This window comes from Giraffa tippelskirchi, chromosome 1 (assembly GCF_054371585.1).
Source record: "Giraffa tippelskirchi isolate mGirTip1 chromosome 1, T2T-mGirTip1v1.2.pri, whole genome shotgun sequence".
Classification (NCBI taxonomy): domain Eukaryota; kingdom Metazoa; phylum Chordata; class Mammalia; order Artiodactyla; family Giraffidae; genus Giraffa; species Giraffa tippelskirchi.
Window position 1 is genome coordinate 187274903 of NC_137275.1, and position 16308 is coordinate 187291210.

General features: G+C 50.4%; 2 protein-coding genes across 7 annotated transcripts in view; one reads left to right on the forward strand and one right to left on the reverse strand.

Moving 5' to 3' along the window:
- RHOBTB2 (Rho related BTB domain containing 2) overlaps nt 1–3939 on the forward strand; it is a 44930-nt gene extending 40991 nt beyond the window's left edge. For 2 of the 3 annotated variants that reach the window (XM_081515009.1, XM_081515015.1), the window contains one exon: nt 977–3939. In XM_081515009.1, the coding sequence (XP_081371135.1) occupies nt 977–1194 (218 nt within the window). In that variant the 3' untranslated portion in view covers nt 1195–3939. The remainder of the gene's footprint in view (nt 1–976) is intronic. The other variant, XR_014060777.1, reaches the window with a different exon arrangement.
- Nucleotides 1024–16308, reverse strand: part of LOC145515249 (liprin-alpha-1-like) — a 29039-nt gene continuing 13754 nt past the window's right edge. For 2 of the 4 annotated variants that reach the window (XM_081515103.1, XM_081515123.1), the window contains 3 exons: nt 15325–15541; nt 14928–15021; nt 1024–1822 (listed from right to left, as the gene is read on the reverse strand). In XM_081515103.1, the coding sequence (XP_081371229.1) occupies nt 14974–15021; nt 15325–15541 (265 nt within the window). In that variant the 3' untranslated portion in view covers nt 1024–1822; nt 14928–14973. Of the gene's footprint in view, nt 1823–3871; nt 6201–14927; nt 15022–15324; nt 15542–16308 lie in introns of those variants that run through there. The other 2 variants (XM_081515093.1, XM_081515114.1) reach the window with 2 other exon arrangements.

The following is a 16308-nucleotide window of genomic DNA, read 5'->3' on the forward strand; positions in this document are numbered from 1 at the left end:
ATATGTCCCTTCCCTCTTGAGCCTCCCTCCCATCCCCACATCCCACCCCTCTAGGTTATCAAGAATTATATTTTATCTTGTGACCCAGTACACATATTGTAAAATTTATCAGTTGTTTTTAATACTGTTCATGACTCATGACATTAATTTCATAACCTAGGAATGGGCACAAGTCACAGCTTGGAAAACACAGGCCTGGGTATCCTCTGGGGTCCCTGCAGAGTGGTCTCTGCTTAACTGATGTCTCAGGTCCTGGGGCCTGACAGGAATCCAGGGATCCAAGATTCATGGGATCCAGGGAGAGGTGTGGCTGGCCTCCTCCAGTTCCTGCTGCTCAGTCTTGAGGTCTTCACTGGGCACCGTCTGCTTTGCTGTGACCCTCCTCCCCACTAGTATTCTACCAGTTCTCCCACTCCTGCTCTCTCCTTGTCACCCTTCTAGCATTTTCTTTCTAAAGCACAGCTCCAACTGCATCACTTCCCTGGTCCCAAACTTCCGTGGAGCCCCCACACCTTCTAGAATAAGTCCAAACCCCTCAGCCTAGCCTTCTCTCCCATCTGACCTCCAGCATACCCCCACCCCCCCCACCTCCCCTCTCAGAACCTCAGCGCTGCCAGCTGCATTTGCTGCCACCCCAGCCAGGCCGAATATCTTCTTGCCCACAGTTCTTCTTGCCGTTTCTCCCTCATCCCTTGCCGCAGCGTGCTTTATTCTCGGAGCCTTGATAGGATCGTCCCTCTGCTTTTGAAGAAAAACACAAGTGGAAATGCCTTTCCCCAGTGTGGACCGTTGGCTCCACTTCCTGGGCAACTGACTCTTTTTGGGGGCTCAGTGAAGGCAGGTCCGGTCCCCAGGGGTTGGCATGTGGTCCTAGGAGGACCAGAGGCATGTCCCATGGCAGCGGGGTGGGGGTGGGAGTCCCTCTGCCCCTCCTCCTGTGTCCTCCTCACCCAGCCCTACTGCCGTTCTGCCCCAGAAAACCAGCAGTATTTCGAGAAACACCGGTGGCCACCTGTCTGGTACCTGAAGGAGGAAGACCACTACCAGCGGGCCCGGAAGGAGCGTGAGAAGGAGGACTATCTGCACCTGAAGCGGCAGCCCAAGCGGCGCTGGTTGTTCTGGAATAGTCCGTCCTCGGCGCCCGCTCCGGCTGCCTCCTCGGCGTCCCCATCCTCCTCCTCGGCCGTGGTCTGAGATGCTGCCACCCTCTTCTGACCCTGCTGCTGTTGTCCCCACTTGTCTTTGCCCCTCTGCTCCTCTGCATCGCCCCCTCCACCTCCCAGGGACAGAGGACTCGAGTAACCAGGACCCTTTGGGTGCAGCTGCTCTCACCAGCTAACATAGCTCAGCACAGAGAGGAGGGTGCCTGGCCTCGTGGACCAGAGCAGTGGCCCTGTGCGGAGGTCCTGATTCCACGGCCGGCCGGGAAACAACTCCTGGGAGGTGGGCATTGGGCAGAGAGCTGAGGACCATGGCATCTTGTCTGTGGGTTGGAGAACCCTAGCATCAAAGGGGAAACTCTCCCGCTGGGAGGCTGTGTGTCCTGGTCTGCGCAGGCAGCCCCCTCCTAGGGAGCAGCAGTGGGCAGGCAGGGTCCTACCTCTGTTGGCCCCACGTCTCCATCAAGACTTGAAGGGTTGCAGAGGCTTTGTGGGCCTTTCCACGTGGAGCCTACTCAAATCCTCACTGGAGAAGTCAGGGTAGAAATTAAGCCTTCAGAGCCCAACTCCAGGCTTCCACCCCTGTGGTGCAGCTGCCAGAAGCCGCAAGTGGAAGGCTTGCCCTCTGCCAGCGTCGCTTCCAGGGCTGTGGGCATCCAGGCCTGAGAAGGTGGCAGAGGTTGTTCAGAGCTGGAGCCCTGGAAGCAGCGCCTCTTGGTGCAATGAGAAACTTCTCTTTCCCCCCCATCCTTTACCGCTCAGGTTTGGAGATGGAAACCCAAGGAAATGCTGGAACAGGGGGAGAGAAAGTAGAGGGTGATGGGACCTGAGTCCAGCAATCCCATGCTCCTTTGGGCTCCTCCCCCAGCTGCTGGCCAGCACAGCTTCTTACAGGAAGAGGGTAAATTTTGCAAAAAAATGCAGACAACAATGAACAAAATCACCACCGACAAAAACATAGTGGCCTCTGTCCCCTCAAAGGAAGAAAAGCAGAAAAAGACCCTGGATGGCTCTCATTTTTATAAAGCCAAGCAGGGGTCCCCATGCTGATGAGGCAATGGTTGAGGTGGTAGAATTGACTCTGATGCTTTACAGGAAAACAGTGTCACCGGCTGTGACAGAGGATGTCCTGGCCCCGCTGAGTGACTCTGGAGGGCATGGTGCACGCCTTCAGCATGCTGGGGATGAGGTTGCAGGGGTGGGGAGGGTGGGCTCGGGAATCACCATGGTGTTGGACCCATCACGAGAATCAGACTGTCCTCAACTTCAGCAGGTAACTCCATAGGATATGACTGTGTTGAAGGGGTGGGATGCGGTAGGGGTCAAAGGTCAGGGAAAAGGGCACTGACATGGAGAATAGGAGTCCTTGTAAAGAAGGATCATAATGAAGCATGTGACCTTACTCAGTGCTGGTTGGTGATAACAGGGAAGAATGGGGGAATTGAACAGGGGCAAAACCAAGGTCAGTCCAGAGAAGAGGAGGGAAGAGACTGGAGGATGGTGGAGGATTAAGACAGTATCTTGCAGCCCCATGGGGGAAAGCTGGGCCACAACTGACCCTCTCCCCCTTTTCTAATTCAGATTTGTATCTCACTCCACACACCCTTGTTAGATTCAGAACACAGGGTCCCTCTAATGAAGGTGGAGCCAGAGAGACTGAGCTCCTGTCCTCAGCACTCAGGAGTCATCTCATCTAAGAAAGATGCTTTAGGGAGAGGAATTGGGTTTTGGTCCCAGGGCCCGCTGTGGGGGGCTCCACCCCCAGGAATCTGGCATAGAGCAAACCCCCCAAAAATGGAACCTCTGCATCAATGTTGTGGTGCCAAGACCTAGGGATTTGAGGTCAAGGCCTCGTCAAGAGAAGGAGCAGGAGGTGGCAGGTCAAGTGCGATTTCAGTGGCTGTGACCCACGGTGTCTGAGCTCTAGACTTCAAGGCCATGGCTGCCTCTCCTCTTAAGTCCTTCAGGTGGCAGGCTTGGAAACCAGACATGTGCTGCCCTCTACTGGCTGGTCAACTCACTTCTGCTGAGCTCAGGGTGAGGCTGAGGTGAAGGGGACAGAAGGGGAGCCTCCGAGGTGGGGTGTGCTGCTCTGCACCAGCACCTTCACTCTGGGAAGGGTATAGGAGGGGCCGTGGAGGCCTCCCAAGAACTCTAGGGGGATGGGAGAGCCAGGACCTGAAATCCAACGGCAGGGGAATTAGGTATGCATGAGGTTGCAGGCCTGAGTCTCTGGCCCACTGATGAGGATGCAGAAAGGCCAGCAGGGACAGAAAGGGAAGGTGGCTCAGGAGTGGCAGGAGGCTCACAAGTGAGGGGCCACAGAAGGATCCCAGCAAGCAGGGTCCCACCACCCCTTCCCAATAGCTCTGTCAGAGCTAGTCCATACCTCCAGGGAGCCCAGCAGGCCCAGGTGGGACTTAGATACCACCTGGGGAGGCTGTGGGGGACCCGGGCCAGCCGGGTCAGGGGAAGGGCAGGGGGGAGAAGGATGGAGGAGGGGCTGAATTCCAGTCCCCCAGAACCTGGTGCCCAGAAATTTGAGTCAGAGCAGGAAACACATTCATGCAGGGCAATCTTGAGCCTGAGGCATAAAAGCAAGAAGGAAGGAGTGGGTCACACAGCAAGAACACACACTCCTGAACCCGTGTCACTCAGAACTACTCTAGAGAAGAATGGGAGGATGGGGGAGAAAAACACACACACGCCTCTTTTTTATATAAAATTGCATATTTAATTTGGTCATGAATTCATAAACACATGAGTATTTTGTACCTAATGGTCTTTCTTGTACTGTTTGATATTTCCAACAAACTCTTCTAAGGTGAGAACTTCCAATGGAGAAAAGAGTGAAAAGGTAAATAACCACTAGTGAAACACTTATTAAGTGCCTATCGTGGGTCAGGTGCTCTTTGGATTGGATATAAAACAAGGCAACTTTATGCTCTCATCAAGCTTACTTTAAATAAACATGACGAACACTGGCAAGGCTAATACTTTAGGTGGGCACTAAGGAAGTCCTCTGAGAAAGGGATAAGTGACCTGACACTTGATTGACAAGAATTCATTTCTGTCTTCCTCTGAAGATGAAGGCAGAGTGTCCTCCACAAAAGGAACAGCAAAAGCAAGAAACGCGTGACTTCTGGGGAATGGAGGGGCATTAGGGCAGGACCTCTGAAAGGAAAGAGGAAAGGGCTATTGCACCAAGGCCACCGAGGTAGGATCCCTACCAAGCTCCACTGGAACGCCATACCCTGAATGTCCCTAAATACTCAGCCAATTCTAGTTTGGGTCCAGCCATGCCAGTCTTGGGGACACAAAGTTTTGAGATGGAAAAGATAAACTGAGGAGTATTACTTTCATAACATCATCCTGCCATGACTGGAATACTATAGAGATAGGTGTGGTGGAAGGAGGGCTTAAGTGCTTACAAAGTATTTTTCAAAGTAAGAGGAAGTGATCTGCCCTCCCTGGACTGAGCCTGCTACAGTCCATCTTCCACACTAAGAGTGGTCAAGCAAGGAAACCTCCCACTAAGAACTGGGAAGGGCAAATGGAGGAGGAGCCAGAGAAGGGGAGGAGGCACCAGGAGAGTTCCCCTTGCATGTCTCTATTCTGAAAACAAGATCACAATACAGAGACTGGGCAAGATGGCAGAGCAGAAAGACCCTGAGCTTGGATCCTCTCATGGGCAGCCCAAATTACAACTATTTGCAGAACAAGCACTGATGAAAAAGACAGGAACCTACCAGCATAGATCTTCTACAACTAAAGACATAAAGCAGGAACCACACTGAGATGGTTGGAGTGGGCAGACTCACAATATCATCAAGTACCATACTCCTGGGTGGACAACACACAAAGTAGAGAATTATATTGCAGGGTTTTTCCACAGGAGAGTTCTGAGCCCCAGTTGGGCTCTCCAGTCCAGGGGTCCTGCATCAGCAAGATGAACCCCCAGAGCATTTGGCTTTGAAGGCAAGCAGGGTCCTAATTTTGCGTGTCCCACAGGACTGGAGGAAACAGAGACTTCAGTCTTAAAGAGCACATACATGCACTGGGACCTAGGGTAAAAGTGGTCACTTGACGGAAACCTGGGTTAGAGCTACCTGCTGGTCTTAAAGAGGGTCCCAGAGAGGCAGTGGGTGGGTGCGGCTCAGTCTGTGGGTATAGACACTGGTAACAGCTATGCTTTTCACACTGTTCATGGGATTCTCATGGCAAGAATACTGGAATGGGTTGCCATTTCCTTTTTCAGTGGACCATGTTTTGTCAGAACTCTTCACCATGACCCACCCATCTTGGGTGGCACTGTATGGCATAGCTCATAGCTTCATTGAATTACACAAGCCCCTTTGCCACGACAAGACTGTGATCCATAAAGGGGATTGACAGAGGAGCCTGGCAGGCTACAGTCAATGGGGTCCCAAAGAGTTGGACACAACTTAGCAACTGAAAAATAACAGCCATATTTGGAAGCTTCTTCTATTGGTGGACACGGGTACTGGTAGGCACTATTGTGGGATCTTCCCTCTAGCTCATTAGCCCCAATAGCTAATGAGTTGGGTGGGGTTGATCAGCTCCACCCAACAGCCTGTAGGCACCAGTGCTGGGATGTTGTTATTGTTCAGTCGCTAAGTCATGTCTAACGCTTTGCAGCATGCAAACAGACTGCAGCATGCCAGGCTTCCCTGTCCTTCACTATCTCCCAGAATTTGTTCAAACTCATGTCCATTGAGTCAATGTTGCCATCCAACCATTTCACTCTCTGTTGCCCCCTTCTCCTCCTGCCCCCAATCTTTCTCAGCATCAGGGTCTTTTCCAATAAGTCAGCTCTTTGCATCAGGTGGCCAAGTATTGGAACTTCAGCTTCAGCATCAGTCCTTCCAATGAATATTCAGGGTTGATTTCCTTTAGGATTGACTGGTTTGATCTCCTTGCTGTCCAAGGGACTCTCAAGAGTCTTCTCCAGCATCACAGTTCAAAAGCATCAATGCTCAGCCTTCTTTTTGGTCCAACTCTCACATCTGTTCATGACTACTGAAAAAATCATAGCTTTGACTATACAGACCTTTGTCAGAAAGTAATGTCTCTGCTTTTTAACACTGTCTAGGTTTGTCATAGCTTTTCTTCCAAAAAGCAAGTGTCTTTTAATTTCATGATTGCAATCACTGTCCACAGTGCTGGGATGCTTCAGGCCAAACAACTAACAGCTCCACCATCAGCAGACAAGCTGAGTAAAGACTTCCTGAGCCCACCGCCACCTCTAAGCATGCCTCTAGACATGGCACTGCCCACCAGTGGGCCAAGACCCAGCTCCACCTGCCAGTGGGCAGCCAAGGGCCCTGCCCTCCAGGAAACCTTCACTAGCCTCTGGACAGCCTCACCCACCAGGGGGCAGAATGCAAGAAAATCACAGTCCTGCAGACTGTGGATGCAACCTGTACACAGCAGGCGACACCCTGTCCTAGGACCAACTGGGCCCCAACCTTGCCTATTAGCAGGCCAATACAAGCTTCAGGACACCCCAGATTTGATCCCCAACTGTGTCAGGAACTACCCCCCTCCGCCCACCCTGCACCAGTGATCTGATACCAACTCGGGATACCTGGGCCCTGCGGCCAGACTCCAGGGCATGGCTCTGCCTGCCAGTCATCTGGCTCTAACCCCAGGACCTGGCTTCACCCACCAGTGGGTGGGCAACAGCCCAGGAGTTTTCTGGACCCTGGCCATGCCCACCAGTGAGCCAGCACTGGCTCCGGGTCCCATGGGGTTCTGCAGCCAGCTTCCTTGTGACCAGGTACCACTAATGAGCAGCTGGTAGCCTCCACACAAGGTAGGTCCTAGCAGCCAGGCCTATGACACCGCCTACATACTCCACCCCCAACAACAGAGGGAACACCCCCTAGAGCAGGGGTCCCCAACCTCCAGGATCTAATGCCTGATGATCTGAGGTGGAGCTGATGTAATAATAGCCAAAATAAAGTGCATAGAATTGTCAACAAGATATTGAATAGAAGTAGTAAAACAGGGCATCCTGGTCTTATTCTCGATCTTACAGGAAAAGCTTTTTGTCTCACTACTGGATAAACTCTTTGAGAAAGCCCTTTGATTTTTTTTTTTTTTTTTTTTGATGATTACCTTGTCCTTCTAAAACCCAGGAACAATATTAAGCAAAACGAAGTGGCCAAGACTCAGAGAAACATGGCTCAGTATTTTAAGAAGTATGAAGATGGATTCGGCCCCTCAGGACTCACAGAACAAAGAATTTCGACCGCAGCTTAGTTTGTCACCTCAAGCAGAGCCTAGAAGTTTTAAAAGCAGATAAATTTTCTGGGCTCTTGGAATATCTTACCAAAACTCAAGAAGATGCAATATACACCATGGAAGATGCAATTAACAAATATACTTTTCTCTTTGAACAATGTGTTATCAGAAATCTGCGAAAGGAAAAGCAAAATTTCATCTTGGCCAAAATCATTCTCTATTGTAATAAAAATACCTCCAAAATAGTGAAGCCAATTAAAAAACAGAAAGATTGGCTTCAAGAAGTCTTACAGTAAGTAGGAATGACTTGTCAATATTCCAAAACTTATTTCCTAGCTTCCCTTTTATTCTGGTGAGAAAACCAATAGCCAGGTCAAGATTCTAAAGTAATGGAAAAGTATGTTTAGTCACTAGAAAATTCTTTCAGGGGCAATATAAGCATATGTATCGTACAAAGCAACCAACTGTCTATTTCTTTCTTGGGAAAGGTAATAATATGAACAAACTTGTTCACAAAGGAAAAATCGATTAACGTTTTAAAAAGACAGCTGATATTTATTCCTTGTGGCAGAGTGGAGATGCACAGAAGGAGGGAAAAGCCCAAGAACTTTTGCTTCGGTTAAAGGGACGAGTTGAAAATAATTGTTTATGCAAGAATATGGAATCAGTGAAAAAATTACAATACCCATCATACCTGCTTTTTTGGATCAACTTAGAAGTGGTAGAAGCATAGAAAAAATAATCTTTTTATAATATCTGGGGTTTTCCATTGGAGACCCACAGGCTTTTGACAGGTTATGTGAAAGTCTAATCTTCTCCCTCCAGTTATGTGGACACAATAGCATTTAATGTTTTTTAGACCCAAGATCTATACTTTAATTTGACAGATTTATAGATACAGCCTCTGACTTCTTGGCCCTGTATGTACAATATTTATATTTCTTCTTAAGCATGCTGTGAGTCCCATATGGACTGTGGTGAAAAAGGAAGGAATGACAGGTGTGGAAGCTATCAAATATCTTCCTTGGTTTGGACAACACCAGTGAAGGCAAACTAAAGGGGAGTTATGGATGGAATTGAGCTTCCCTGGTGGTTCAGACAATAAAGAATCTGCCTGCAGTGCAGGGGACTTGGGTTTGATCCCTGGGTCGGGAAGATCCCCTGGAGGAGGAAATGGCAACCCATTCCAGTATTCATGACTGGGAAATCCCATGGACAGAGGAGCCTGGTGGGCTACAGCCCATGGGGTCACAAAGAGTTGGACATGAATTAGTGACTAAAACAACAAGCTCTTCCCTCTTCATATCCAGAAACCTTGACAAGCCCACATTGTACATGAAAAGGAAAGGCACAAGAACCTTTCCCGTGATGTGAATGGAAATTAAAACCACAATACTGTGGTGCCCCATTTTTACTTCTTAGACTAGCAAAGAATTTAAGTTCAACGTGGCGAGGATGTAGGGAAACAGGGAAACTTGTTTACTCTTCTCTTCAGTTCAGTTGCTCAGTTGTGTCCGACCCTTTGTAACCCCGTGCACTGCAGCATGCCAGGCTTCCCTGTCCATCACTAACTCCCAGAGTTTACTCAAACTCATGTCCATTGAGCCAGGGATGCCATTCAACCATCTCATCCTCTGTCATCCCCTTCTCCTCCTGCCCTCAATCTTTCCCAGCATAAGGGTCTTTTCAAACGAGTTGGTTCTTCACATCAGGTAGCCAAAGTATTGGAGTTTCAGCTTCAGCATCAGTCCTTCCAATGAACACCAGGACTGATCTCCTTTAGGAGGGACTGGTTGGATCTACTTGTAGTCCAAGGGACTCTCAAGAGTCTTCTCCAACACCACAGTTCAGAAGCATCAATTCTCCTGAGCTCAGCTTTCTTTATAGTCCAACTCTCACATCCATACATGACCACTGGAAAAACCATAGCCTTGACTAGACTGACCTTTGTTGGCAAAGTAATGTCTCTGCTTTTTAATAAGCTGTCTATTTTGGTCATAACTTTTCCTTCCAATGAGTAAGTGTCTTTTAATTTCATGGCTGCAGTCACCATCTGCAGTGATTTTGGAGTCCAAAAAAAATAAAGTCTTTCACTGTTTCCCCATGTATTTGCCATGAAGTGATGGGACCGGATGCCATGATCTTAGTTTTCTGAATGTTCACTCTTAGCGTGAGTTAAAATGGTCCAGCCTTTTTTTGAGGGCTTTGTCATTATCTGAGCAAAAGTATAAAATTATCTAACCCACTGACACAATAATTTCACTTCTAAGGATTTACCCAATAGACAATACACATACATGTATGACTCATACAAGTATATGCTACCCATTCCAGTATTCTTGCCTAGGAAATCTCATGGACAGAGGAGCCTGGTGGGCTACAGTCCATGGGGTCACAAAGAGTTGGACACAACTGAGCAACTAATACGCACACATACACAGCACACACACACAGCAGCTATTATCTCTCCTACTCACATGACACAAGCATGTATTGTTATTGCTGTTGTTCAGTTGCTCAGCCGTGGGCAACTCTTTGTGACCCCATGTACTGCAGCACACCAGGTTTCTCTGTCCTTCAATATCTCCTGGAGTTTCCTCAGACTCATGCCCATTGAGTCAATAATGTCATCCAACCGTGCATTACCTTCTATTTTATTTTTTTTTTGTAGACTGCTTGTATTCTGATCAGACAATTCTGTTAATATAATAACTTTCTTATTCTCCCTTCCAATTTTTTACTTCAGATGTCTTTTTCTTTTCCATACTGTGTCTTACATATGTTGTCTAACACAGAGTTTGTTCAGTGATCATAGATTTTGATTTTATGGAGACATTTTTCATTACCTGGGTCTATTTAAGCTTCCCATATGGCTATTATTCGGCTTCCTGGGCTGAATCAGCTGGGGGCTGTGTCCGCCCTGCAGAGAAGGCAGTAGACCCGAGCAGGTGTGCTGATCTGCAGTGAAGCGGGTGTGCGTTTCGCAGGCTGGCTAACTTGAGATGTCTGCCTTTACTCTGTGCTGAGGTATCAGCTGGGGTCGGGTTCCTGTGTAATTGCACCCCGTCCCTCTTGTGCCCAGATCGGACTCAGCCAGGGATGACAGGGCTTGTCGCACTTGTGAGCCAGCACCTGCTTGAGAGAGGGGTGCCTCCCACGACCAGAGTGTCATCCCTGCTTCCCGCGGTGCTCTGCCTGGTGCTGACTTTCTAATAAGAAATAGAGCCTAGTCAGTGTAAGACCAAGGCCAGTCTGCGGGAGAAAGCTGTTTTGATCAGAAAGTTGGGAGAATCGCTAAGTTTTCACTCTGGCCGTATTTTTGGAACAGTTCTCTCTGACTTCTTAGTGATGAAGAGTCACACTGGGAGATCCTTTGGGCATGCTGCTGCCTCCGTGTTACCTTGTTGATGTTTTCTGGGTGAGACCCCTGAAGCTGCGGATGGGTGGTCTCTGCTACAGGTTTTTGGAGGCCGCAGTGCTCTGGATCGGCTGTTAGCTGTGAGCATCAGATCCAGCCCGGGAGGGAGAGTAAAACCTGCTTTGCTCCCGGCTGTGGAAGAACATGTGCCCTGAGCTGTCTGCAGAGTTGTCAGAGGTGGTGGTGACCCTGTAGGGGTTGGACCCTAAACGCTGCTGCTGAAATTCCAGATAAGTGGGAGAGGAGTTGGTAGTGCGCCGGTAGGCCCCTTGCTTTATTGTAGGAGGGAGCCAAGGTGGGGGTGACTCCCTGAGTAGGAACTAGGCTTTGGACGAGCCGCCTCCTCGCCCGGCATTGGGTCATGCATCAGTCATCTGTCCTGTGTCCTCAGTGTCCACAAAGAGGTCCATGACCACTCTCCATTCTGCCAAGCCTGGTGCCTTACTCTAAGGGTTGGGTCTGGGCGACTAGAGCAGCAAGGGGCTTCTCAGAGTTCGGGGTGTAAATATTTTTAGCTTCCCGGCCACCACAGGGTCGCAGGTGGCTCCTGAACTAGCTGTATTGTCTTGACACAAAGTTAGGCATAGATTTTCTGTAAATGAACAGATGTGGTATGTTCCAGAAAGCTTTATTTACAAAGAACCTCGGTGCTGGATGTGGGCCATGGGCCATGGTTTGCTGACCACACAGCGGAAAGCTCAGTCAGCATGTGGCCTTGAGAGGTCACCAGACCCATTTCCCTGACTAGGGGGTGATGAGGCGGTGGCAGGCCCACTGCACACCTGGGCAGGCTGGATGTGTGGCAGGTGCTGACACTGAACATGCGGTGTGCCCGAAGCATGCCATCTGTGTTCCGGTTTGTGCTCTGATTCCTGGGCCACGTGCTTTGACAGTGTCCCACCTGAGGAGGGTGATCACTGCAAGCAGTCTTCCTGGAAGTGGGCTTAGGAGTCCGCATTGCCACACTAGACCCGCCCCCCCGCCCCCCCCCCGGAGGCAGCCTGCACTTCTGCTCAGTGTGGGTGATGCAAACAAAACCACTCAACGTGGAAGCCGGCCCAGAGGGAGGTAACTCCAGGGGGCATCGCAATGCCAGGGCCCCCAGTTAGGTGTTCCTGAACCCTCTCCACACCAGACTCCCCAGAAGTCGCCCAAGAACCCCAGCCATAAGGGGCCTTCTGAGGTGCCTGGGCGTGAAGAACCAGGAGGCCAGGCCCCAGCCAGAACCACAGAGCCAGCAGCCTGCCGACGACATTCAGAAATACAGTGAATTCTATGGGGAACAGACACGCCCAAGAGAAAATCACGCCATCTGTGGATGACAACAGGTGCTTTAAAGCAGAACATGAGCACCATGATCAAGCTGTCTTTCCTAACAAGATGGCTGCGTGAGCTTCTGCTCATCAAATGCTACACAGGTGGCACCACCCAGACAACAGGTGTGGCCTTGTTTTCTGAGACTGACCGTCCACACAGCCCAGCACCTCCTACGAGGGTTTGCTGGGCTCCCCTTCACCAAAACCATGCCCCACTCCTGCAGCACTGCTCAGCTCAGAGCCTGGAGCTGGGGATGAGCCCCATGGGGAGGCTTCAGGACACACACAGCTCAGCAAACCTGCTGACTTGGCATCCCTTGCGAGCTGGTGTATGACAGTGTCCACCAAGGGGAACAGGAAAGACAGCATTTAGAGCAGGAGGTACGTGATGCCCGGAGGGAGTCCCTGCACACCCTGGACACTGCCATGACCAACAGGGACGTGGAGGTCCCGGCGGCCTTGGCCTCCACTCCTCACGGAGCACGTCCAGCACCTGGTGCATCCGCAGTGCTGTCCCTGGGAGTTTCCACAGAACTTGAAAATCTGAGACTCACCAACCCTCAAAAATTCTCTGATAGTGGATGCATTGGCTGCGTAAATTGAGCAATTTAAAGAATACCTTTGAGACAAATTGGGGCTTAATAGAAAGAAAATAGTTTTGAGAAACAAACTGATTCTCACATCTATAATGCCATAAATGTTAAACTATATGCAAGTGATTTTTTTCTGGAATACTAAAATATTTTTTCACGTTATAAAACATGATAAGGCATTTTCCCTGAAGTCAATGTTGTCTTTGGTTGACTGACAGAACTGAGATTACCCACTGTGGCCGGGAAATCTTTTAACTTTGAATTGTTCTCTACAGAGGACACCAGAACATCCTAGAACTTGCCACGCATGGCAACAGAGCCAAGAACAACCCACTTGTGCACTTGCACAGATGCACACACACACAGAGTTAGATGTCCACCTTAACACCCAGCTCCAGAGAAACCTGCCTACCAGACAACACACACACACACACACCCCTACCCCACATGGAACTGAATCACATGCTGGGGAAATAACCCAACAGAGCTCTCTCCTCATACTGTCAAGGGCTCAAGCATACCTCCTGAGAATGACAAAGTAAGTGCATGAAACACAGTGACACATTTTGGCCAACTGACACTACTCTGGATCCCAGGTGAAATATGAACTTTCGGGAGCAGCGGGGTGGGAGGACCGGAGGGCAGAGCCACAAATTCAGCATTCTTGTTATAGTTAAGTATGAGAATGTGAAATAAAACACATCAGCAAAATCCAGAGGACAAATTTTCCTCGTGCAGTTCCAGGAGGCAAAAGGCCTAGTTTGTATATTAAGTTTCATAAAGCCAAGTGGCAATGACCCTAGGTTATTTTAGAAAACATTTTAATGCAGTTCAAACACTGCAACATTCACATCAGATTTTGCTGTTAAGTGGTTTCCACAAATTTCCACTTACAGGAACCAAAGACTGAGTATCCCTTCCTACAGTGTCATGAGCAACGACAGAGACATTTCACTTGGAACTTCACCAACATCATGCCAGCAAGGAAACTGGGATTTCTGAGAAGAGAGCTAAAATGAGGCACATTTCACAAAAGCAAACTAACAGGCAACTCTAGGGCTAATGGCAAACTGGCCTCTAGCGGAGGGGTCCCCGTGGGCTCAAGGGTGGCCCGGGTTCCAGGCCAGTGTTGGTTTCTCAAGGTGCCTGACGGCAGCCAGACGACTCTCCTCACTGTCAGGGTGACCACAGAGCCCACCCAGCTTCCCCCTGTCTCGAGACCCAGGACTTCTACCGTATCATCACCTTCCGGATGCGCAGGTTCACTCTCACCTGAGACTACAAAGTTCTCAGGCTTCTCGCTCACCTGTCAGTTCACTGGGACAGTCTCGGTCACCTCTGGAGCTCTGGTCAGGGAGGTGTCACCGACATACAACCTGTCCTGGGCCAGAACATGGTCTGCACCCAGAGACACAAGTACATGCAATGCCCGTGCCTCACAAGGGGGCACCACAATGCCCGGCTCCTTTGCAAGAAACTCTCCCTACTGTTACTGCTTCCTTCAGTACCATGACAGCTCAGAATCAAAACTCAGTAAGACTATTTATAGATAAACAGTAATATTTATAGTAAAACAGTCTATTTAAGATAAAAAGACAGAACCTATCAGAGGAGAGAGAAAAAGTACAACAAAGAGACTACTTCCTGTTGGACAGCTGGTGTGAGAAGCAAACCCGTGAAAGCTGGAGACAAGGCCCCGTCACGCTGCACTCACTCAGAGCCACGGGCATCCCACTTGCCAGGGGCCGGCACTGTTTACGGCACCTTATCACCTTTACTCAGGTGTATCTGCACAGCAGACGCTCGTAAAAGCCCTTGAGGAACGCACCACGATGACTCCCATCTCACAGACTGGGAAACTGAGGCGCAGGAACGCAGAGCTTCCCCATGCCCCAGAGCTCACTTTTGAGGAGCCATGATTCAGGCGTGAACCACGACCCGTCCTCTTCAGATAACCTCCATAAGCGGACCCGAAGCCCGTGTGTGAGTCCTTCCCAAATCCCAGATGCTCTGGGTCTTCCAGAAAGGGCAGTTTAATGAAGGCTTTGGGTTCAACGTTCAGAAGATAATATACATACAGAGCAGGATGCCACATTCAATCAGGAAACATTAGTTAAAAATCAGGAACAACTGAAAACTGTTCAGTGAGATCGACAAGAAACAAAAAGCTTACTTTTTCTGAAGTTTCCGATTGTTTTCAGCTTGTCCTCCCAATTTGCTTAGTCCCAGGGCATCCAGAGATGAGTTTTCTGTCTCTGAAATACCAGCTACGAAGAAGCAGAGTGGTCGAGATATTAAGAGAAAGTCAACACGGCCAAGTTAGGGGTTTCTCTGAACAGTTGGCCGAGAGTGAACGGAGTTCTAAAGGCCGACTTTCTGACCAGAGGACACCACACTCAGAAGGGGCTCCAGGGCGGCAGGCTCCACTGCCTGGGGTACACTGAATGTCGCGGGGCGGACAGACACACCAAGAAGACAGACGCCTCCTCCGCTCCTGCTCCCAGGAAGACACCCAGCATGAGTGACAGGAGCCTCGTGGGGACGACGGGGGAGACACAGAAGGGACACACCTGCAGGGGACATGCCTCCTCCCTCTGGACGGTGAAGCAGCCACCTGGTCCTGACGCCTCCTTGCAGGGGTGTTCAGGCCGGCCCTTTTCCTTCTTGCCAAACAAGCGGCCAATGGGGGACTTGATGCCCTTCTTCTTCGGGGCTTTGTGCAGCGAGTCCTGGCTGCTGTTGCTGCTGCTGGGGTTGCTCCCGGGGCCGTCCTGAGAGCCTGTCGGCCTTCGGGGAGAGAAAATGGCCTTTAACCGGTGCCCACGTGCAGCACACACCCGTGCACAAGACCTACTGATAGAACCAGCCACCCAGCACCACCCGCGCCTCAACCTCGCAGCAGACAGTGGAGTCTCCTTCACCAACCACACTCCACAGGAGCAATGCAGGCTCCCGGCCACAGACAACCACCCCGGGAAGCTGAGATTCTCTGACTCGAGCTCTCCCCCGAGGAGGGCGCTCCGACCCTCCCTCAGGGTCGCTGCTCGGCAGATGATGACGCTCCCAGAGAAGGCGAGCTCCCTCGCTCTGGGCAGGTCCCCCAGCCTCCCACAGGGTGACCGTCCCCGTCCGCAGCAGGAGAGCGACGGTCACCGTGCAGGGCTGCTGGTCAGGTGACCACACGGGCTCTCCATCGAGTGCTGCCTGGCTCAGGATGGGAGCTCAGCAGGTGGTGGTCTGAATGAGGACAGTGCCAGTCACAGGAGGGGACAGACAGCCTCCTGAGAGGAGACCCTTGAGGAAAAGGGAGGGACTCTCAAGAGCGAATCCAAGAGGCACGGAGCCGTCACCATCAGGAACGTGCCCAGGGCCAGGCAGAGCTCTAGCAAGAGCAGGAAGAAACCTCCCACAGGAGTCAATCCGTAGAGACGGAGGTTTTCTACAATCACTGGGGTCACTGAGCTCTTCTCTTCCAGCACCTGAGATTCACCACTAAACATAGGCACCTAATCCAGTGGGATTCCTTTAGAATCATCCTTCCAACTCTTCCAAGA